This window comes from Lipotes vexillifer, unplaced genomic scaffold, assembly GCF_000442215.2.
Source record: "Lipotes vexillifer unplaced genomic scaffold, Lipotes_vexillifer_v1.1 scaffold382, whole genome shotgun sequence".
Lineage (NCBI taxonomy): Eukaryota > Metazoa > Chordata > Mammalia > Artiodactyla > Lipotidae > Lipotes > Lipotes vexillifer.
In genome coordinates, this window is record NW_006780611.1 from 4,445,763 (window position 1) to 4,469,967 (window position 24,205).

Here is a 24,205-nt window from a genome sequence, read left to right on the forward strand (position 1 = left end):
CCCTGGACCCTCCTCACCTACCCCCACCCTGCCCCCCACCCTGTGGGCTTGGCTTCTAATCAGCTTTGGTCACCTCTCCTCTCCATCCCCTTCCCTTTCTCATCCAAAAAGATTAAGTGGGAGCGAGATCGGGAGGAAGTCATTGGTTCCAAGGAGCCCGAACAACCATTTGGATCCAAGGAAGCTTCGCAGGAATATTGTGAAAATGGCCGCGTTTGTTGAGCTTATTCCTGAGTTCCTGGCCCCGCTCTTTTTGTTTAATCCTCACAAATGGCTATGATCCCCACTTTACAGTGGAGAAAACTAAGGTTCAGAGGGGCCAGATGAGTTTCCAAAGTTGCCCAGTAAGTGGCAGAGTCTGAACTGGAGTTGGGGCCTGGCCAGGCTCCCTTTGGCTCCATGATGGGAAACAGTGGGGTAATGAGCAGAGCAGGTGGAGTAGGGCCTAAAAGGATAGTGACCTTGAGAGTCTTCTGAAATCTGGAGTCTCCAGTTTGGCTCTCTTAGCCCAGCTTTCCTTTCTTAGCCTCAGTAAATCAATTTACTTGACAGACATGAATAGGACACTTGAATGTGTGCTTTCCCTGCACACCAAATCTGGAATATAATTTCTGTGAAACTATTGTGAAATTTCTGTTGCCTTATAAAAACAGCTGCTGTTGAAGGTTTTCTTTTGCACTTAGTATATGCGAAAGAATACCTGAGCTTAGATGCATTCACATATTTGAAGATTTCCTTGCCTCTTCTGTGTAATATATTTCCTCATTTTCACTTTATTCTGTTATCAGAAAACATTGAAAAAATAATTACTGGAATCACTCCTGCACTGTTACCCTAACTAACCTTCTCCACTCTTTTATTGGGAAGTTGCTGAGCCCACCACCAGCGGATTTTCACCTTTTAACCGGTGATTATGTGAAGGGTTGCTCAGTTACATTTTACAGCTCCAAACAGTGCAATACTTGGAATGAGTATCTGCGCAGACTCTTGAACATCATTTAGTCCACTTGAACTACATGCCCATTACCATTCCAGATCCTGTGAAAATGGTGTTTTGAACTTGTTTAACCTAGTGCCAAACGAGTTTCAAAATAATATTATTTCTTTTCCTAATTTAAAAATACTTTTTGTGATTAACAACATATCTTAACGTGATTGTGAAAATGCCTTTACAAATCCTCTTGCTCTCCCTAGATCCACATGCCCTGGAAGCTCAGCTCCCCTCTAGAGAATCACTGGTATCCTAGAGACTATGCTTAGAACCGGGTAAAGCCAGTGTGGATCATTTCAGCAGTGTCTTCAATACCATCTCTCCACAACAGAAATTTCTGGTTTACTTATTTTTCAATTTTGCCTAAAGTGTTAACATTCTTTTTGCTATATGAAGGCCCAAACTCAATATAGTACTTATCCATGACCGATTTAATGGATGATATTCTATTTATGTTCATTTGAACACTTGTTGGTAGATCATCATTTTTTAAAATCTTACAGAACTACTGGCACATTCAGATAGAATTTGTTAAACTGATTGATAATTTCCCATCATGCTCATTTCCTGTTATACTTTAATTTAGTTAGTCATACTTTTTTGTAATAATTTTCTATTGTCACCACCTGCCAAAACTTGACATGTTCTCATTTGTTTGTTTTTATCTATTTATTTTTAAATTTTTTTACTTTTTCAATTTTTTGGCCACGCCACATGGCATGTGGGATCTGTTTCCCAACCAGGGATCGAACCCTCACCCCCTGCATTGGAAACATGGAGTCTTAACCACTGGACCACCAGGGAAGTCCCTTGTTTGTTTTCAATAAAATCTAACTTGGGGCTTTTTATGGGTAGCAGAAATTTTTCATTTTAAATTTTAACATTCTTGTTTTCCACTCAGATGCAGCAAATAAATGGTTGTTGCCTATATATAATGTTAGGAGCAGAAGAAGATGTGTAGGTTAAGACAACTCCTGCTCTGAAGGTATAGGGAGTATAAGAAAATGACACAGTAATTGAAATAGAAAGCCAGATAACACTGTTTATGAAACTTTAAACAAGAAAAATACAACATCTGATTTGGGGAGTTTTGAGCAGGAAGAGGTGAAGATTAGGAAAGGTTTTCTAGAGGAGTTGGCATTTGAGCTGGGCTCAAAGCATAAAGAGTATTTGTCCAGGGGTTTGTGAAATTGTATTTGTGGGGCAGGTAATAGTCCAAATTGGCCAGAATATAGTGCATATTTAGGGAAGTTGTGGGATATAATGGAATTCTGTTGGATAAGTCCTTGCCAGAGTGAAGAGTTTATATTTAACTTTCTGGAAAAAAAAGTTAGACTTTGAAGGATTTTTATCAGTGAACTACCACAAGGGTGCCTGAGTCTATCTAAGGCCATCCTCTCCACTTGTGCTTTGAATCCTGTCCCCTCCTCAGTTCTTTGCTTTTGTAATTATTATCTTTCTCTCTTGAATTGTATCTTTCTCCCTTATTGGATACTTTTCATTGGCATAAATACATACATGCCTTATGAACACTCTCAGGACATCGAGGATCAGTTGATGTGTGAAAAGCAAGTATAGTACAATGTTAATTATAGAATTTAGTGGTAAATATATGGATTTTTACTATGAACTTCTTTCAACTTTCTTGTATGTTTGAAAATTTTATGATGAAATGCTTGGGGGGAAATCCCTTGAACCTCACTGTCTCCTTAGGCTATTGCCCCATTTTTTTTTTTTATCAGTACAGCAAAACTCTCTGAAACCATTGTCTGTAGTTCCATTCTCTTCTCAGCTGCCTTGATTCAGTTCTCAGCCTCAAAGTCTACTGAAACGACACTTATCTAGGTCACTGTTGAGCTATATCTTATAAAAGTCAGCAGTTAGTTCCCTGTCCTCATCCTGTTTGACATTTCAGCAGTATTTCATTCATTTAAAAGTATTTGAGTGCCTACTGTGTGCCGTGCACTGTTCTAGGTTGTTGGGGATTCATCAGTGAACGTGATATAAAAATTTCTGCCTGTATAGAACTGACATTCAAGTGCAGAGAGACAACAAACTAAATATGAAAAGTATATAGAATATTAAAGTGTTAAGGGGTTTTTTGGGGTTTTTTTGTTTATTTTTAATAAATTTATTTATTTTTGGCTGCGTTGGGTCTTCGTTGCTGTGTGCGGGCTTTTGTCTAGTTGCGGTGAGCGGGGGCTGCTCTTTGTTGCAGTGCGCGGGCTTCTCACTGCGGTGGCTTCTCTTGTGGAGCACAGGCTCTAGGTGCACGGGATTCAGTAGTTGCAGCCTGTGGGTTCAGTAGTTGTGGCTTGCGGGCTCTAGAGCGCGGGCTCAGTAGCTGTGGCGCACGGGCTTAGTTGGTCCGTGGCATGTGGGATCTTCCCGGCCCAGGGCTCAAACCCGGATTCTTTTTTTTTAACATCTTTATTGGGGTATAATTGCTTTACAATGGTGTGTTAGTTTCTGCTTTATAACAGAGTGAGTCAGTTATACATCAAACCCGGATTCTTAAACATTGCGCCACCACAGAAGCCCCTAAAGTGTTAAGTTTTAAAGAGAAACAAGGGAGGGGAATAGTAAATGCTGGAGGTGTTTTAAAAGAAGTTGGTCATGGGAAGGCCTTGCTGTCAAGGAGGCAAGGTAGACCACGTTTCATCTCTCCCTCCTTTCCCCAGGTGGTCTTATCCAGTGCCATCCTTAAGCTACTGACTTTCCAAATTATATTTCCAGCCTATAATATTTAGCATTTAATTTCCTATTTCTAGTAGCCATCTAAAACAATATAATCAGGAAGAGTAGTTAATTTCCTCTCCCCCACCACTACCAAACAACAAACCTGTTCCTTCTTAGGTCTTTACCAGCTCAGTAAAGGGCACAATTTACTCATTTATTCAGACAGCCAGAGTAATTCTTGATTCCTCCTTTTACCTTCTACACCCCACTTTCCTCATCCAGTCGCCTATAAATCTTAATGACTCTACCTCTGAAATGCATCCTGAATCCAATTGTTTCTCGCCACTCTTCACTATTACAGTTGAAGCTGCTAGAGCTCTCATTTGGACTATCGCTATAATCTCCTAATAGGTCCTTCTGCTTCCTTTTTTGTCTCTGTGCAGTGCATTCTCACTGCACTTGGAGTAAAATCCATATTTCTTACCATGATCCACAAAGCCCTTTATAATCTGACCCCTGTATGTTTCTCTTCTCAAATACTCTCTTCCTCCACATTTACTGTTCTCTGGTCAGAAGTGCTTTTTTTTTTTTTTTTTTTTTTTTTGTGATATGTGGGCCTCTCACTGTTGTGGCCTCTCCCGTTGCTGAGCACAGGCTCCAGATGCGCAGGCTCAGGGGCCATGGCTCACGGGCCCAGCCGCTCCGCGGCATGTGGGATCCTCTCGGTCCGGGGCACGAACCCACGTCCCCTGCATCGGCAGGCGGACTCTCAACCACTGCGCCACCAGGGAAGCCCCAGAATTGCTTTTTTAGCTTTCCTTATACAGGCCAAGCTCATTGCTATTTCTGGGTTTTAGCATTTTCTGTTCCTTGGACTTAGAATGCCTTTCTCACAGGGTTTCATATGGCTGCTACCTTAATAAATTCTCCATCATCCTTGATAAATTCCCCCTGTCACAGCCAATACATTACCCATCATTCCAGTCCTGCCTCCTTAATAACCTTGTCCTCTTCCCTCAGTTGCCGCTGCTATCACTTTATTTCACACTCATCATTTCTTCCTTGGATTAATGCAGTCACCTTTTAGCTAAGTTCCCAACCTCTCGTCTTACCCTACTTTAATCCATGTGGCACACTGCTGCCACAGTAATCTTCATTTGTTCCTGCAAGAAAGAAGATTCATTTTATTTTTTTGAGGAAAAGGCATTTGACAAAATTCAATATCCATTTCCATCAATAGTTTTTTCCAGATGGTGTGATTTTTCAGGTGATTTTTAAAATGCTTTTCTGTTTTCCAAAACCCTACATTGAATGGTTTACTGTTCTAATCAGGATAAAAATGTTATTTTTAAAAACCATTTTAGATAATCCAGAATGGCAGCTGAATTCTTAAAAATAATATTTTATTATTACAAAAGCACTATATATGAATTGTAAAAAATTAGAAAATAAACGAGTAAAAAATAAAAACGTATTCCCACAATCCAGAGAGTACTATTGTAATACCTTAGGACATGTCCATGTAGATCTTTTTCCATGCAAACTTTTTTTTTAATGAAAATGAGGTTATACAATACATACTGTTGTCTAACTCACTCTTTTCAGACAATTATCCTCACCTTTCTTTCTTAGTGCATTTCATCTGATGCACAGCTCAAATTCACATTTCCTCAGTTTACTCCATAGTGTTCTTTGACCAAACCATTTTCCATCCCAGAATCACATATTGCATCTGATTTAACAATCCCTTAGATCTCTATTAATTTAGCATAGTTCTTTTTTTAATTTATAACAGACTCATTGAAAAGGTTGAAAAGGTTGAAAACATTTTTCCATAGAATGTTTAGATGTGTCTGATTGCTTCCTTATGGTGTAGTTTAGTTTGTTCCTCTATCCCCTCTATTTTTTTGAACTGGAAGATGTCTAAAAAGTTGATGGTTTGAAATTAAAGATTTTTGGCTACACTTCATTTTAGGTGCTATTGTGTACTTCACATTACCTTATATCACATAATATCTGGTGATGCTAAGATTGACCCCTGGATTAGGGTGGTGACAATGATCTCTCCATTATGCAGTTAGCTGTAACCTTTCTCTCTAGCCTAGTGTTCTAGTGTTACTTTGGCATTATATAAATATTCTCTATCAACCATTTACCCAAATGGTTTTAATGCCAATTAATAATCTTGCCTGAGCCAGTATTTCATTCAGGTTTGCAAAACCAGGTTTTTCTAATCCTGTCATGCTTTCTACATTCATTGGATGATATTCCCATATTTGAAAAAAATGTTTTACTTCATTAATTGGGGTTATTTGATTAATGTAAAGTGCAGTTTGCACTGTAAGATCAGAATAAATGCGTGCCCCTTTTAGTTGTATTTTCAAAGAAAAGAGTTTTGGGGGTTTTTTGCGGTATGCGGGCCTCTCACTGTTGTGGCCTCTCCCATCGTGGGCGCAGGCTCCGGACGCACAGGCTCAGCGGCCATGGCTCACGGGCCCAGCTGCTCTGCGGCATGTGGGATCTTCCCGGACTGGGGCACGAACCCGTGTCCCCTGCATCGGCAGGCAGACTCTCAACCACTGTGCCACCAGGGAAGCCCAGAAAAGAGTTTTAATAGGGCAAATAGTGAAAGTGAGTTTTTCTTTTTTTGTTGTTGGTATCATTATGGACACATGGATTTTTTTTTCACCTTTTATTTTATTTTTTTTGAATTTTATTTTATTTACTTTTTTATACAGCAGGTTCTTATTAGTCATCAGTTTTATACACATCAGTGTATACATGTCAATCCCAATCGCCCAGTTCATCACACCACCACCCCACCCTACCCCCGCCGCTTTACCCCCTTGGTGTCCATACGTTTGTTCTCTACATCTGTGTCTCAGTTTCTGCCCTGCAAACCAGTTCATGTGTACCATTTTTCTAGGTTCCACATATATGCGTTAATATACGATATTTGTTTTTCTCTTTCTGACTTACTTCACTTTGTATGACAGTCTCTAGATCCATCCACGTCTCAACAAGTGACCCAATTTCGTTCCTTTTTATGGGTGAGTAATATTCCATCGTATATATGTACCACATCTTCTTTATCCATTCGTCTGTTGATGGGCATTTAGGTTGCTTCCATGACCTGGCTATTGTAAACAGTACTGCAGTGAACATTGGGGTGCATGTGTCTTTTTGAATTATGGTTTTCTCTGGGTATATGCCCAGTGGTGGGATTGCTGGATCATATGGTAATTGTATTTTTAGTTTTTTAAGGAACCTCCATACTGTTCTCCATAGTGGCTGTATTAATTTACATTCCCACCAACAGTGCAAGAGGGTTCCCTTTTGTCCACACCCTCTCTAGCATATGTTTGTACATTTTCTGATGAAGCCCATTCTAACTGGTGTGAGGTGATACCTCGTTATAGTTTTGATTTGCATTTCTCTAATAATCAGTGATGTTGAGCAGCTTTTCATGTGCTTCTTGGCCATCTCTATGTCTTCGTTGGAGAAATGTCTATTTAGGTCTTCTGCCCATTTTTGGATTGGGTTGTTTGGTTTTTTAATATGAAGCTCTTTATATATTTTGGAGATTAATCCTTTGTCTGTTGATTCATTTGCAAACATTTTCTCCCATTCTGAGGGTTGTCTTTTTGTCTCGTTTATGGTTTCCTTTGCTGTGCAAAAGCTTTGAAGTTTCATTAGGTCCCATTTGTTTATTTTTGTTTTTATTTCCATTACTCTAGGAGGTGGATCAAAAAAGATCTTGCTGTGATTTATGTCAAAGAGTGTTCTTCCTATGTTTTCCTCTAAGAGTTTTATAGTGTCCAGTCTTATATTTAGGTGTCTAATCCCTTTTGAGTTTATTTTTGTGTATGGTGTTAGGGAGTGTTCTAATTTCATTCTTTTACATGTAGCTGTCCAGTTTTCCCAGCACCTCTTATTGAAGGGACCGTCTTTTCTCCATTGTATATCCTTCCCTCCTTTGTCATATATTAGTTGACCGTAGGTGCATGGGTTTATCTCTGGGCTTTCTATCTTGTTCCATTGATCTATGTTTCTGTTTTTGTGCCAGTACCATATTGTCTTGATTACTATAGCTTTGTATAGTTTAGTTTGAAGTCAGGGAGTCTGATTCCTCCAGCTCCGTTTTTTTCCTCAAGACTGCTTTGGCTATTCGGGGTCTTTTGTGTCTCCATACAGATTTTAAGATTTTTTTTGTTCTAGTTCCATAAAAAATGCCATTGGTAATTTGATAGGGATTGCATTGAATCTGTAGATTGCTTTGGGTAGTATAGTCATTTTCACAATATTGATTCTTCCAATCTAAGAACATGGTATATATCTCTCCATCTGTTGGTATCATCTTTAATTTCTTTCATCGGTGTCTTATAGTTTTTTGCATACAGGTCTTTTGTCTCCCTAGGTAGGTTTATTCCTATGTATTTTATTCTTTTTGTTACAATGGTAAATGGGGGTGTTTCCTTAATTTCTCTTTCAGATTTTTCATCATTCGTATATAGGAATGCAAGAGATTTCTGTGCATTAATTTTGTATCCTGCAGCTTTACCAAATTCATTGATTAGTTCTAGTAGTTTTCTGGTGGCATCTTTAGGATTCTCTATGTATAGTATCATGTCATCTGCAAACAGTGACAGTTTTACTTCTTCTTTTCCAATTTGTATTCCTTTTATTTCTTTTTCTTCTCTGATTGCTGTGGCTAGGATTTCCAAAACTATATTGAATAATAGTGGTGAGAGTAGACATCCTTGTCTTGTTCCTGATCTTAGAGGAAATGGCTTTCAGTTTTTCACCATTGAGAATGATGTTTACTGTGGGTTTGTGGTATATGGCCTTTATTATGTTGAGGTAGGTTCCCTCTCTGCCCACTTTCTGGAGAGTTTTTATCATAAATGGGTGTTGAATTTTGTCAAAAGCTTTTTCTGCATCTATTGAAATGATCATATGGTTTTTATTCTTCAGTTTGTGAATATGGTGTATCACATTGATTGATTTGCATATATTGAAGAATCCTTGCATCCTTGGGATAAATCCCACTTGATCATGGTGTATGATCCTTTTAATGTGCTGTTGGATTCTGTTTGCTAGTATTTTGTTGAGGATTTTTGCATCTATATTCATCAGTGATATTGGTCTGTAATTTTCTTTTTTTGTAGTATCTTTGTCTGGTTTTGGTATCAGGGTGATGGTGGCCTCATAGAATGAGTTTGGGAGTGTTTCTTCCTCTGCAATTTTTTGGAAGAGTTTGAGAAGGATGGGTGTTAGCTCTTCTCTAAATGTTTGATAGAATTCACCTGTGAAGCCATCTGGTCCTGGACTTTTGTTTGTTGGAAGATTTTTAATCACAGTTTCAATTTCATTACTTGTAATTGGTCTGTTCGTATTTTCTATTTCTTCTCGGTTCAGTCTTGGAAGGTTATACCTTTCTAAGAATTTGTCCATTTCTTCTAGGTTGTCCATTTTATTGGCATAGAGTTGCTTGTAGTAGTCTCTTAGGATGCTTTGTATTTCTGCGGTGTCTGTTGTAACTTCTCCTTTTTCATTTCTAATTTTATTGATTTGAGTCCTCTCCCTCTTTTTCTTGCTGAGTCTGGCTAATGGTTTATCAATTTTGTTTATCTTCTCAAAGAACCAGCTCTTAGTTTTATTCATCTTTGCTATTGTTTTATTTGTTTCTATTTCGTTTATTTCTGCTCTTATCTTTATGATTTCTTTCCTTCTGCTAACTTTGGGTTTTGTTTGTTCTTCTTTCTCTGGTTCCTTTAGGTGTAAGGGTAGATTGTTTATTTGAGATTTTTCTTGTTTCTTGAGGTAGGCTTGTATAGCTATAAACTTCCCTCTTAGAACTGCTTTTGCTGCATCCCATAGGTTGTGGATCGTCATGTTTTCATTGTCATTTGTCTCTAGGTATTTTTTGATTTCCTCTTTGATTTCCTCAGTGATCTTGGTTATTTAGTAACGTATTGTTTAGCCTCCATGTGTTTGTGTTTTTTACGGTTTTTTTCCCTGTAATTCATTTCTAATCTCGTAGTGTTGTGGTCAGAAAAGATGCTTGATATGATTTCAGTTTTCTTAAATTTACTGAGGCTTGAATTGTGACCCAAGATGTGATCTGTCCTGGAGAATGTTCTGTGCACACTTGAGAAGAAAGTGTAATCTGCTGTTTTTGGATGGAATGTCCTCTAAATATCAATTAAATCTATCTGGTCTATTGTGTCATTTAAAGCTTCTGTTTCCTTATTTATTTTCATTTTGGATGATCTGTCCATTGGTGTAAGTGAGGTTTTAAAGTCCCCTACTATTATTGTGTCGCTGTCAATTTCCTCTTTTATAGCTGTTAGCAGTTGCCTTATGTATTGAGGTGCTCCTATGTTGGGTGCATATATATTTGTAATTGTTATATCTTCTTCTTGGATTGATCCCTTGATCATTATGTAGTGTCCTTCCTTGTCTCTTGTAACATTCTTTATTTTAAAGTCTATTTTATCTGATATGAGTATTGCTACTCCAGCTTTCTTTTGATTTCCATTTGCATGGAGTATCTTTTTCCGTCCCCTCACTTTCAGTCTGTATGTGTCCCTAGGTCTGAAGTGGGTCTCTTGTAGACAGTATATATATGCTGTCTTTTTTTTTTATCCATTCAGCAAGCCTGTGTCTTTTGGTTGGAGCATTTAATCCATTTATGTTTAAGGTAATTATCGATATGAATGTTCCTAAGACCATTTTCTTAATTGTTTTGGGTTTGTTTCTGTAGGTCCTTTTCTTCTCTTGTGTTTCCCACTTAGAGAAGTTCCTTTAGCATTTGTTGTAGAGCTGCTTTCGTGGTGCTGAATTCTCTTAGCTTTTGCTTGTCTGTAAAGCTTTTGATTTCTCCATTGAATCTGAATGAGATCCTTGCCGGGTAGAGTAATCTTGGTTGTAGGTTCTTCCCTGTCATCACTTTAAGTATATCATGCCACTCCCTTCTGGCTTGTAGAGTTTCTGCTGAGGAATCAGCTGTTTACCTTATGGGAGTTCCCTTGTATGTTATTTGTCGTATTTCCCTGCTGCTTTCAATAATTTTTCTTTGTCTTTAATTTTTGCCATAATTTTTGCCAATTTGATTACTATGTTGGCATGTTTCTCCTTGGGTTTATCCTGTATGGGACTCTCTGTGCTTCCTGGACTTGGGTGGCTATTTCCTTTCCCATGTTAGGGAAGTTTTCAACTATAATCTCTTCAAATATTTTTTCAGGTCCTTTCTCTCTCTTTTCTCCTTCTGGGACCCTATAATGTGAATGTTGTTGTGTTTAATGGTGTCCCGGAGGTCTCTTAGGCTGTCTTCATTTCTTTTCATTCTTTTTTCTTTATTCTGTTCCGCAGCAGTGAATTCCACCATTCTGTCTTCCAGGTCACTTATCTGTTCTTCTGCCTCAGTTATTCTGCTATTGATTTCTTCTAGTGTAGTTTTCATTTCAGTCACTGTATTGTTCATCTCTGTTTGTTTGTTCTTTAATTCTTCTAGGTCTTTGTTAAACATTTCTTGCATCTTCTCGATCTTTGCCTCCATTCTTTTTCCGAGGTCCTGGATCATCTTCACTATCATTATTCTGAATTCTTTTTCTGGAAGGTTGCCTATCTCCACTTCATTTACTTGTTTTTCTGGGGTTTTATCTTGTTCCTTCATCTGGTACATAGCCCTCTGCCTTTTCATCTTGTCTGTCTTTCTGTGAATGTGGTTTTTGTTCCACAGGCTGCCGGATTGTAGTTGTTCTTGCTTCTGCTGTCTTCACCTTTCTTTTAAATCCTATTATTTTTCTCTCTGGTCATCTATGCAACATTCCATTTCTGAGTCTAGAGCAGGGGTCAGCAAACTTTTTCTGCGCTTGGCACAGCTTAATCAGGCACTGAAGAACTTCCCAAGTGATCCTCCCTTTCTTGCTGCCTGCTCAGCCGAAGACACTCATTTTTCTTCACAGATATATTCGCTTCTGTCCTACTCTTGAGCAAGGAGAAGCAGAGAAAACTGAGCAGCTCACAAGGTGGATACTGTTAAAAAAAAAAAAAAAAAAAGGACACCTGGATTTTCATTGGTACAGTGTGTTTTGTTTTGTTTTTTTATAAATTTATTTATTTATTTATTTTTAGCTGTGTTGGGTCGTCATTGCTGTGCACAGGCTTTCTCTAGTTGTGGTGAGTGGGGGCTACTCTTTGTTGCAGTGTGCAGGCTTCTCATTGTCGTGGCTTCTCTTGTTGCGGAGCATGGGCTCTAGGCACACAGGCTTCAGTAATTGTGGCATGTGGGCTCAGTAGTTGTGGCTTGCGGGCTCTAGACCTCAGGCTCAGTAGTTGTGGCGCACGGGCTTAGTTGCTCCACGGCATATGGGATCTTCCTGAGCCAGGGCTTGAACCCGTGTCCTTTGCATTAGCAGGCAGATTCTTAACCACTGTGCCACCAGGGAAGCCCGGTACAGTGTGTTTTTAATCCACCAAAATCATTCTTTTTGATGCTCAGATTTTCATAACTTTAATCAGTGGGAGCTCCTTCAAGCTGCCTCCTGTGTCCTTTGGTCATGACCTCGTTAATATTTGAAAGCTTCCTTGCTTTCTAGCGTAAGATGTCCCAGTTTTCAGGCTTATCTTCAATTTTCTCTGCCTCAGACTTGGAATTAGCCACTTCTCCAATGATTTCTGGGTTTTTTTAGAAGGTAAGGTATTAAAGACCGCCATCTGGGAACTACAATATTCAGTGCATTTGGGTAACAGTGGTTCTGGGTCATTTCAGAGGATGGGGCTAGAAAATGCATAAAGTGCTTTTTCAGATTTGTTCTTTTTTTTTTTTAATAACAGCTTTATTGAAATGTCATTTGCATATCATAAAATTCATCCTTTTAAAGTGTACACTTCAGTGATGTTTAGCATATTCATAGAGTTGTATAACCATCATCACTATCTAATTCTAGAATATTTTCATTATCCCAAACAGAAACCTTGTACCCATTAGTAATCATTCCCCATTATCTCCTCTCTACCCAGTCCCTGGCAACCATTAATCTACTTTCTGTCGCTATGGATTTAGCTGTTCTGGACATTTCATATAAATGGAATCATACAATACGTGGCCCTTTGTGTCTGGCTTTACATTTCCATTGTCAATGAATAAGGGTTCAGATTTCTCCACATCTTCACCAGCAGTTGTTTGTTATTGTTTGTCTGATTTCTTTTAGCCATCCTAGTTGATGTGAAGTGGTATTTCATTATAGTTTTGATCTGCTTTTTCCTAATTACTAATATGATTTTGAACATCTTTTCATGTTACAGTAATTTTTAAAATTTGAGTTCATGCTGATATTTTTCCATTCACTTTTTTAAAAATTTAATTAATTAGGCTGCATTGGATCTTCGTTGCTGTGCGCGGGCTTTCTCTAGTTGTGGCAAGCAGGGGCTACTCTTCGTTGCGGTGCGCGGGCTTCTCATTGCGGTGGCTTCTCTTGTTGCGGAGCACAGGCTCTAGGTGCGTGAGCTCAGTAGTTGTGGCTCGCGGGCTCTAAAGCGCAGGCTCAGTAGTTGTGGCGCACGGGCTTAGTTGCTCTGCAGCATGTGGGATCTTCCCGGAGCAGGGCTTGAACCCGTGTCCCCTGCATTGGCAGGTGGATTCTTAACCACTGCACCACCAGGGAAGTCCCTCCATTCACTTTTTTTTAAAAATAAATTTATTTATTTATTTATTTATTTTTGGCTGTGTTGGGTCTTCATTTCTGTGTGCAGGCTTTCTCTAGTTGCGGCGAGCGGTGGCTACTCTTCAGCGCGGTGCGCGGGCTTCTCATTGTCGTGGCTTCTCTTGTTGTGGAGCACAGGCCCTAGACGCGCAGGCTCAGTAGTTGTGGCTCATGGGCTTAGCTGCTCTGTGGCATGTGGGATCTTCCCAGAGCAGGGCTTGAACCCGTTTCCCCTGCATTGGCAGGCAGATTCTTAACCACTGTGCCACCAGGGAAGCCCCCTCCATTCACTTTTAACTGTGTTTTCACTGTTCCTTGCTTTTTGTCATTGTAAATATTTTTTCTTACTCTGAAAATCTTATTTCCTAACATGACTAATATAATTACTTATTTGCTTTAACTTAAATATAAAGAAAACTGTCTTAAACTACCAATAACATTATAAATGATAAAGCAACTGAAGGAAATTTAAAATTCCTTTGTACTTCTTTTTGGTTCTTAGAATCCATCCTACTAAGAATGTACAGTCAGAATTCTGTGATCTGAAGTCCCTTGAAATAAATCATTTCTCAGTATGCCTACGTTACCAATTTAATATTCAGTTAAGTTTACTTGTTTGATTGTTTTCATTTATGGGATTTTTTCAATTTAGGTTTTTTTATTTTTTAAATCAGGAATGCATATACATACTTTAAAGGTCAAAACTCTATAGAGAGGGCCTCCCTGGTGGCGCAGTGGTTGAAGAGTCCGCCTGCCGATGCAGGGGATACGGGTTCGTGTCCCGGTCTGGGAAGATCCCACGTGCCGCGGAGCGGCTGGGCCCGTGAGCCATGGCCGCTGAGCCTGCGTGTCCGGAGCCTGTGCTCTGCAACGGGAGAGGCCACAACAGTGAGAGACCCGCGTACCACAAAAAAAAAAAAAAAAACGCTATGGAAAAGTATACACAGAAATCTTGCTTCTACCCCTGCTGCCTGTATCTGTTAGGGTCCCAACAGGAAACAAGTGGCACACTCAAATTAGGACAGTTTGAGGAAGATTTATTTACAAAGGGACTAATTACAAAGGTGTGGGAGGGCTGTAGAGGAATCCCAAGGAATAGAGGAATCACACAGCTAGCAGCAGTGGAGCTGCTGCCACCCCAGGCTCAGAGAGGAAGGAACCCACAAGGAACTTCAAAAAGCCAGTGACCTGGTGTTGAAGGGCACAGCAAGTCAGAAGCCGCCTTACAGAGGAAAATAGGGAAGTAAATACCCTGACCCCACTCTTTTCCCTTCTTCCCTCCTGCCAGGGCTCTCCACTGGCCAAATCCAGCTAGAAGCTCAAAGGCACGAGAGCTTGTGGATAAAGGCAGAAGCAGCGTGAGGCAAACAGAAGGGGTCCAACTCAGTTTCTGTGTCCCGCTCTTCTTCACCTTCTATACATAACCATTAATTTCTTGATTATCCTTCAGTGTTGCTTTTTGCAAATGCTAGCAAATATGTGTGTATTGTTATTCACAACCCCACACTTTTTCTTTAAGTAAAAGTCCATATTTGGTTTTTTGCTATATATGCTGTTATGTACTTTTCTTTTTTCATTTCCCACTTCTTCTTCTGTTCTCTTGTTGCTGTGTAATTCTCCATTGTGTGGCTGTTACATAGTTATTTCAAGTGGTCCTTTAATTTTTGGACACTTAAGTTGTTTCCAATCTACTTCTGTTAGAAATGACTTATAATTGTATAATTGTGTATTTGCCATTGTGTAGTTTTGTACATGTATCAGGGAGATAGATTTCCAGAAGTGGAATTGCTGGTTTAAAAGCTAAGTTATAATTTAGTTAGCTATTGCCAAATTACCCCCCATAGTGGTTGTATCATTTTGTACTCCCAACAGTAATTTAATGAGAGGTCCTGTTTAAGAATATGTTTTCAAAATTTTGGATTTTTGCCAGTCTAGTGAGTGAGAAATGGTAGTCAAAACAGTTTTAATTTACATTTCTCTTATTATGACTGAGCTCAAGTGTCTTTTCATATGGTTAAGGGCCTTTTGTATTTCTGTTTCTCTGAATTGCCGTTTTATGTCCTTTGCCCATTTTTCTTGTGGGTTGTTATCTCAGAAATGCTTATAAAATGTATCTGAAAACGTCACTGCTATTCCAGAAATCCTTTATGGCTTCACATAATCTTCAGCATGAAGTTTATTTCTCTCTTATCATTTCCAACCGTGTAAGCTTTGCTCCACCTCTATATCATTACTTACCCTTTTCTCACTGGAATGGTACCTTGCTTTCCCATTTCTACTAATGATCAAGCTGTCATGTTTTCCTGGAGTGGTTATGTTTACCTTCAGCACTGCCTCCCCAGACTTCTACTTATTCTTTAAAACTTAGCCCAGAATTATCTCCTGCAGAGTCTACTCAGAGTCTCCAGTAGTTAGTGCTTCTCTTAAGTGCTTCATAGTTCTTTGTGTTAATTTTATCTTAGAACTTACTATAGTAAGTTATAATTTCCTCCTTTTAGTGGGAAGAGTATAGATTTTGGAATCAGACGCCTAACCCCAAAACATGATTTGTTTGACTTTGAGCCTCTGCTTTTTTACTTATGAAATGCAAATTAAATATCTATCTCATAGGATTATTGCAAAGACTGAATAAAATAATAGATTTGGAGTGTCTGGCACAAAATGGGGTTCAATAAAAATTGATCATATTCCCCACTGTAAGTACCTTAGGGGAAAATTCTACATACTGTTTCTTTTTAGCCTGAGTACTTAGGAGAATGCCTGATTAATAGGTGTTCTATAAATGTTTGTAGAATGAATGAATGCATTTGAAGAGGCAAGAGAATGAAGGTTGAGTCCAGCTAGGAGGCTCTTGGGAGTAAGGAGTACTTGAATAACTAGAAGGATGGTAAAGAAGGAGCAGATAGGAAGAGATATGCAGAGCTGAAATCAAAAAGGAACTTATGGGGCTTCCCTGGTGGCTCAGTGGTTGAGAGTCTGCCTGCTAATGCAGGGGACACAGGTTTGAGCCCTGGTCTGGGAGGATCCCACATGCCGCGGAGCAGCTAGGCCTGTGAGCCACAACTACTGAGCCTGTTCGTCTGGAGCCTGTGCTCTGCAACAAGAGAGGCCGTGATAGTGAGAGGCCCGTGCACTGCGATGAAGAGTGGCCCCCGCTTGCCACAACTAGAGAGAGCTCTTGCACAGAAACGAAGACCCAACACAGCAAAAATAAATTAATTAATTAATTTAAAAAAAACTTACCAGCTGTTGCTAAGAGGGCAAATGAGTGGCAGATATTGAGATTTTGAGATGGGAGAGTGATACTGTAATTTTTATGTCTTTGAATATTTGGTTCATCTTCATCAAGTGATGATAGTCTAAAAGGTAACTCTTCCAGAATTATTATTTTCCTGATGTTGGTTTTGAATTATTTATAGCAGAGGTTCCTGTTCTGACCATTACAAAACTTAACTTGGTTCATTAATTCATTCATTTTTGCCAACAGGTGGTTGTTAAGCTAGGCACTTAACAAATGTTTCCTGACTGTCCTATCTGAAGTTACCTCTCCCAGTTACCCTCTATTTCATTACTCAGTTTGTTTCCTCATGCTACTTATAATATATAATTCTTTTTTGTTTATTGTTTGACTTTCTTAATAGATTATAACATTCGTTAGACAGAGTTGTATCTCTCCTGTTCTTTTACTGTATCCTTATGACCTAGCACACAAAAGAATTAATGTAATGAATGAATTTGGATGGGTAAGTGTTTATTTTAGGCAGACTTTCAATAAGGATTGACCAAAACCAGTTTCTGTTTAATTCTGTTACTGTCAGACTTAATAATTCAGTTGTTCGTTTGGCCCTATATACGTAACCATCTTACAATAGCTCTCAATCTGCAGATTATCAGTTAACCCAAAAAAGCCATGTTTCATACCTGTTGGTTAAATACATTTGCAGCATTTTTAACCACGTCTAGTTCTTTTTAGAAAGATCATGAACTTCTAAAACTAAGCCATATTTCCAGTGATTGGCAGTATTCTCTTGTTTATGTTACTTTCCCTGCTTTTGGCACTAGAAATTTAAATTGCTTGTGGATATGAGGGAATGAATGTGAAAAAGAAAGAAAATTAAGTACAGATGGTAGTAGCTGAAATGACATTGCACCTTGGAAATTGTCTTGAACTATCGGCTCATGGTTGGAGAACAGTTTGCCATTTGAGTTGGGAGTCCCCAAGACTACCCCCAGTTTCAGTGATTCACTAGGAGGACTCCCAGGACTCAGCATATAGTTGTACCCAGGACTGTTACTCATAACAGCAAAAGGAAACAAAGCAAACTCAGCAAAGGGAAAAGGCACATGAGGAACTCTGAGGAAACCAAGTGCAAGGTTCCACGAATCCTCCCCCAGTGGAGTCACACAGGACAGGCTTAATTCCTCCAGCAACGAGTTGTGACAACACATGTGAGATGTTGTTTACCAAAGAACCTCATTAAAGACTCAACCCCCAGGGTTTTTATTGGGAAATGGTCACATAAGCACCTCTGCCTAGCACATACCAAAATTCCAGACTCCTACAAAGAAAGCAAGTATTCAGCATAAATCATATTGTTTATATAAACAGTTTAGGCACAGTGAGACATTCTTATCAGAAAGTGGTGGAAACCCTCACAGAATCCAAATCCCAATCCCACGATGCCAGCTAACCTTGTAAGCAGGACTTTCAGCAGATAGCAAGCTTGGACATGCTATATAACTTTTCTGCACTACCAACACATACCAATCATAAATATTCTAGCAACCCTAGTCTAGCCTTTGGGAAAATCCTGGAGGTAGCCATTTTTAAAAAATATGTGACACTTAAAATTTATAAAGTGGGGATAACTGAAATTCAGAGAAGTTAAGTGATTTGCCATGGTATAATACTTAATAGCAGGAGAGAGCTGGGGCTTAGATCCATGTATAGATCCTTACATTTAGATAACTTAATACTCTACCATAGCTGCATAGAAACCAGTTATCTACATAAAATTGTTCCGTCACATGCATTTTGAATACAGAAAAGACAGTACTATTTAGATATGTGTATTGGCCCTTGGTAGCCTGGTTTCTTTGGCTCTGGGCAAGGTTTTTTATCATTAAGAATAAATAACTTTTTCTCTCCTTCCCCAGGAAAATCTAATGTAATGGATGCACTTAGTTTTGTAATGGGAGAAAAAATAGCTAATTTAAGAGTGAAAACTATTCAAGAACTTATTCATGGAGCACATATTGGAAAACCTGTTTCTTCTTCTGCAAGTGTAAAAATTGTATACGTGGAAGAAAGTGGAGAAGAGAAAACATTTGCAAGGACTGTCCGAGGTATTTTTTTATCTTGGGTAGCAAGTAATAGAACCTGTTTGATTCTACACCGGACTTTTCTTTAAGCAGACATATTTATTCAAATTCCCCTACTGTCAAGTAGCATTTTTCTCCCTGGTTATTCGGTTAAAATGAAGGAGGGAGTCTACCTCAAAGACAGTGATGTCATAAAAGTCCTTCCTGAGGTTCTTTGTTTACATTTATCTGGTTTTCCTAGTGATGAACTAACTAAATGCGTATTTTTGGTTTGTTTAGAAAGTTTTTCCTACCACCAAAAAGCAAATTGTGTGAAATATTTGACTTTGTATTTTGTTATGATTTTTTCATGAATCCCTGTATTTCCTGAGTAAACAATATTGAGAGTTATGTATATATATTTTTTCTATTTATGCTGGGAGTTTACAGAGCCTCTGTAAGTAGACGTTTCTTGGTTTTGTTTTTTGTTGTTTTCAATCTGCCACTACAACATGGTTCTAATGTTCTAATGTATAAATACTCTCATTAACTTTCCTCAACTTCAATCACAGATAATTTTAGAAATACTTATTATTATGTACATATACCTTAGTGCATAATTTAAGTATTTCACCACTTTATCACCTAGATATTTTCATTAGTTAGTTTTCTCACTTTCTTGGAGTTTTTTTATCAAAAGTCTCCATCTCAGTCAGAGTCCCTAGCTTACTCTATTTACTTAATAAACCATCATAAATTAATTTTTTCCCATCTTTATTGAGGTATAATTGACAAATAAAAATTGTATATGTTCAAATTGTATAACTTGATGTTTTAATATACATTGTGAAATAATCGCCACAGTCAAGCTAATTAACATATGTATCACCTCACACGGTTACTGTTTTCTGTGTGTGTGTGAACACTTAAGATCTACCCTCCTAGCAAATTTGAACTATACTATACAGTATTGTTAACCATAGTCTGATTGCTATACTTAGATCTCCAGAACTTACTCATCTTGCATAAGTGAAACTTTGTACCCCTTGACCCGCATCTCCCCATTTCCCCCTCCCCCAAGCCCCTGGCAAACACCATTCTACTCTCTGCTTCTATGAGTTTAACTGTTTTAGATTCCACACATAGATGAGATCATTCAGTACTTGTCTTTCTGTATGTGGCTTATTTCACTACCATAATGTCCTCCAGGTTCATCCATGATGTCACAAATGGCAGGATTTCCTTCTTTTTTAAGGCTGAATAATATTCCTACATTTTCTGTATCCAGCCATCCATTGAAAGACATTTAGGTTGTTTCCATATCTTAGTTATTGTGAATAATGTTGCAGTGAACATAGGAGTGCAAATAACTCTTCAAGGTACACATTTCATTTTTTTTTGTATATATGCTCAGAAGTGGGATTGCTGGCTCATAAGGTAGTTCTATTTTTAATTCTTTTAGGAATCTTCATACTGTTTTCAATAGTGACTGTACCAATTTATATTCCCACCAACAATATTCAAGGGTTCCCTTTTCTTCACATCCTACCAACACTTGTCTTTTGTCTTTTTGATTCTAACAGGCGTGAGGTAATATCTCATTTTGGTTTTGATTTGCATTTTGCTGATGATTCCTACTATTGAGCACCCTTTAATATACCTGTTTGCCATCTGTATGTCACCCTTTGAGAAATATCTATTCAGGTTCTTTGCCCGTTTTTAAATTGAGTTATTTGGTTTTTTGCTGTTGAGTTATATGAATTCCTTATTCATTTTGGATATTAACCCCTGTCAGATATGTGGTTCCAAAATATTTTCTCCCACTCTGTAGGTTACCTTTTGCACTCTGTTGATTGATTCCCTTGCTGTGTAGAAGCTTTTCAGTTTGATACAATTCCACTTGTCTATTTTTGCTTTTGTTGCTTGTGCTTTTGGTATCATATCCAAAAAAATCATTGCCCAGAGCAATGTCAAGAAACTTTTTCCCTATGTTTTCTTTTAGTAGTTTCATAGTTTCAGGTATTACATTTAAGTCTTTAATCCATTTTGAGTTAATTTTTTGGTATGGTGTCCATTTTGTATAAGGGTCCAATTTTATTCTTCTGCATGTGGATATCCAGTTTTCCCAACACGATTTATTGAAGAGACTGTCTTTTCCCCATTGTGTGTTCTTGGCACCTTTGTTGAAGATCAGTTAACTATAGATACTTAGATTTCTTTCTGGACTCTCTATTCCATTCCATTGTTCTGTATGTTTTTATGACAGTACTACACTGCTTTGATTACTGTGGCTTTGTAATGTAACTTCAGATCAGGAAGTGTGATGCCTCCAGCTTTGTTCTTCTTCCCAGCTCATCTGTCTTAGTCCATTTGGGCTATTATAATAAGATACCACAGACTTCTTAGCTTATAAACTATAGAAAGTTATTTCTCACAGTTCTGGGGGCTAAAAATACATGCTTAGGGTGCCAGCATGGTTGGAGGAAGGCTCTCTTCTGTGCAGACTTTTCATTGTATCCTCACATGTGGATGGGACTAGGGAGCCTTGTAGGATCTTTTTATAAGCACACTAATACCATTCATGAGGGCTTCTCTGTCATGACCTAATCACCTCCCAAAGGCCTCACCTTCTAACACCATCACCTTTGGGGTTAGGATTTCATCATATGAATTTAGTGGGGACACAAACATTCAGACCATTCCACCATCCTATTTAAAATTGCAATGCCTCTTTCTCCTACACAGAGACTACCACACCCCCTTCCTCCCTCTACTTTACTCCTTAGCACTTAACACTTCCTCGCATGATAGTCATTTTACTTACATATCTCATTTTTGTCTGTCTCCATTATTAGGATATAAGCTCCTTGAGGTCAGACATCTGTTATGTTCACCACTTTAGAGCACTCCTTGGCATGTAGTAGACACTCAATATTCGTTGACTGATTAAATGCATTTATTAACATGTATATTATTGCATAACTGGCTATTTCAGTAAGAAAAAAATTTTATTAAGCTTTCAGTAGTTGTTGATATATGTCTGGTATTTATACTTCCTATAACAGCCTTTATTCTTTTATTTTAGGGGGATGCTCAGAATATTATTTTGATGATAGTCCTGTGAGTCGTTCTGTTTATATCACAGAGTTAGAAAAGATAGGCATAATAGTCAAAGCACGGAACTGTCTAGTTTTTCAGGTAAATAGCTTGTAGTATTTTATTTTATTCATGATTTTGAAACTATATCATTATATTTTATATGTTGGTGTGCTTAACTATTTTTAAAAGGGAACTGTGGAGTCAATTTCAGTGAAAAAACCCAAAGAAAGAACGCAGTTTTTTGAGGAAATCAGCACTTCAGGACAGCTTATAGGAGAATATGAGGAAAAGAAAAGAAAGTTACAGAAAGCCGAAGAAGATGCACAGTTTAATTTTAATAAGAAAAAAAATGTAGCTGCAGAGCGTAAACATGCAAAATTAGAGAAGGAAGAGGTAAGGTGTCATGATGTAACCAATTAAGTGTTGGATACAAAAACTTTGTGTTAGAATTGTAAGTATTGGTGTGGGGTTACTAAAAAGATTCTTTTAATAACATAAGACAAATAAAGCCCATTATTCATCAAAGATAAACTTTTTGATGTATTTTCCACTGTTCAGGTTTTTTTCTCCCAAATAGGCAGGACAACCTGCACTGCAAAGATGTCTGATTTTCCCAACTAAAATTAAACTTGAGGGATTTATATCTTACATTGCAGAGGCTCTCAAACTTTTGGATCTTGTCCTCTTATACTTTAAAAATTATTGAGGACCCCAAAGAGTTTCTGTTCATGTGGGTTGTATCTATTTATATGTATTGTATTTAAAATTAAAACTGAGACATTTTAAAAATATATTTTAATGATTAGTGTAAAAATAACAATAATAAACTCATTTCATATTAACATAAGTAACATTTTTATGAAAAATAACTGAGTTTTCTAAAACCAAATAATTAGAAGAGTGGTATTGTTTTACCTTTTTATAATCTCCTTAATATCTGGCTTAATAGAAGACAGATGAATTCTCATATCTGCTTCTGTATTAAATCTTATTTGTGTTAAGACCTAGCAGCTTTACCCTCCATTGGCTTTTACAGCATCAGTGCAGATGTCAACACAGTGAAAAAGGCAAATAAAATCTGAGTATTATCATGAAACTAGTTTTGACCTCAGGGGTTCCGTGAAAGAGTGAAACTGTAAAACTCTAGGAGGCCATAGCCACACTTTGCAAATGCCATTCTGTGGTAGTTCTTTCTTTCTTTTTTTTTTAAATTAATTAATTAATTTTTTGGCTGCGTTGGGTCTTCATTGCTGCGCGCAGGCTTTCTCTAGTTGTGGCAAGTGGGGGCTACTCTGCATTGCAGTGCACAGGCTTCTCTTGCTGCGGGGCAAGGGCTCAAGGTGCGCGGGCTTCAATAGTTGTGGCTCGTGGGCTTAGTTGCTCCGCGGCATGTGGGGGCTTCCTGGACCAGGGCTCAAACCCGTGTCCCCTGCATTAGCAGGCGGATTCCCAACCACTGCGCCACCAGGAAAGTCCCTCTGTGGTAGTTCTTGGTGACCTTCACAATGTCTAATGTAGTGCCTTGTATATTGTTGATAACTGCCTTTAGAGTAATCTTTTTCAAATGCAAATCAGATTCTGTCTTTGTCTTGCATAAAACTTCTTCGAGAGCAGTGCTTCCCATTGCACTGAGAATCTAGTCTCCCTTTCCAGCCTGCTGATCTGCCCCTTGTTCACCTCTGAAGCTTTAACTTCCTCTACTCTCCTACCACACTGACCTTTATTATTTATTGGAAACACCATGCTCCCTTCTATCCTGGAGATTTTGCTATTTCCTCTCCCTAGATAGTTGTACACCTGATTTTTACATGGCTGGTACTCTCATTCAAGTTTTCATAAAAAAGCCATGTACTCAGGCAGGCATTTGCTGTCCACGCCCCCAATCTAAATTAGCATCCCTTCCCTGGTACTATTGCATTACTCTATTTTGTTTCTTTTGTAGCATTTTTGTTTTTAAGATTTATTATTTATTTATTTATTTATTTTGGCTGCACCAGGTCTTCGTTGCGGCATGCACGATCTTTTTTTTTTTAAGTTGTGGCACGTGGACTTCTTAGTTGCGGCATGCATGCGGAATCTAGTTCCCCGACCAGAGATCGAACCTGAGCCCCCTGCATTGGGAGCATGGAGTCTTACCCACTGGACCACCAGGGAAGTCCCTATTTTGTAGCATATTTTGCTGTATGAAATTATCTTGTGTATTATTTGTTTGCTTATTTCATCTCTGACTCCTCTTCTTCCCTCCCTGCCCCATTAAAATAACTAGATTATAAACTTACAAGAGCAGAGACTGTTTCGATCTTGTTTTCTACTATATTTCCAGTACATAGAAGAGGGCTTGGCACACAATAGGCAATTAATAAATATTTGAAGAAATAAATGAAAAGTGGATGTGTTCCTTATTAGTGATGTTTCTCTGTTTTCT

General features: G+C 38.3%; 1 protein-coding gene across 1 annotated transcript in view; it reads left to right on the forward strand.

Annotated features, from left to right (window-relative positions):
* SMC1B (structural maintenance of chromosomes 1B) overlaps positions 1 to 24,205 on the forward strand; it is an 86,833-nt gene that overhangs the window by 637 nt on the left and 61,991 nt on the right. Inside the window, exons 2-4 of the mRNA XM_007454089.1 lie at positions 18,538 to 18,726; positions 21,767 to 21,879; positions 21,970 to 22,173. Of these exons, the coding sequence (XP_007454151.1) occupies positions 18,538 to 18,726; positions 21,767 to 21,879; positions 21,970 to 22,173 (506 nt within the window). The remainder of the gene's footprint in view (positions 1 to 18,537; positions 18,727 to 21,766; positions 21,880 to 21,969; positions 22,174 to 24,205) is intronic.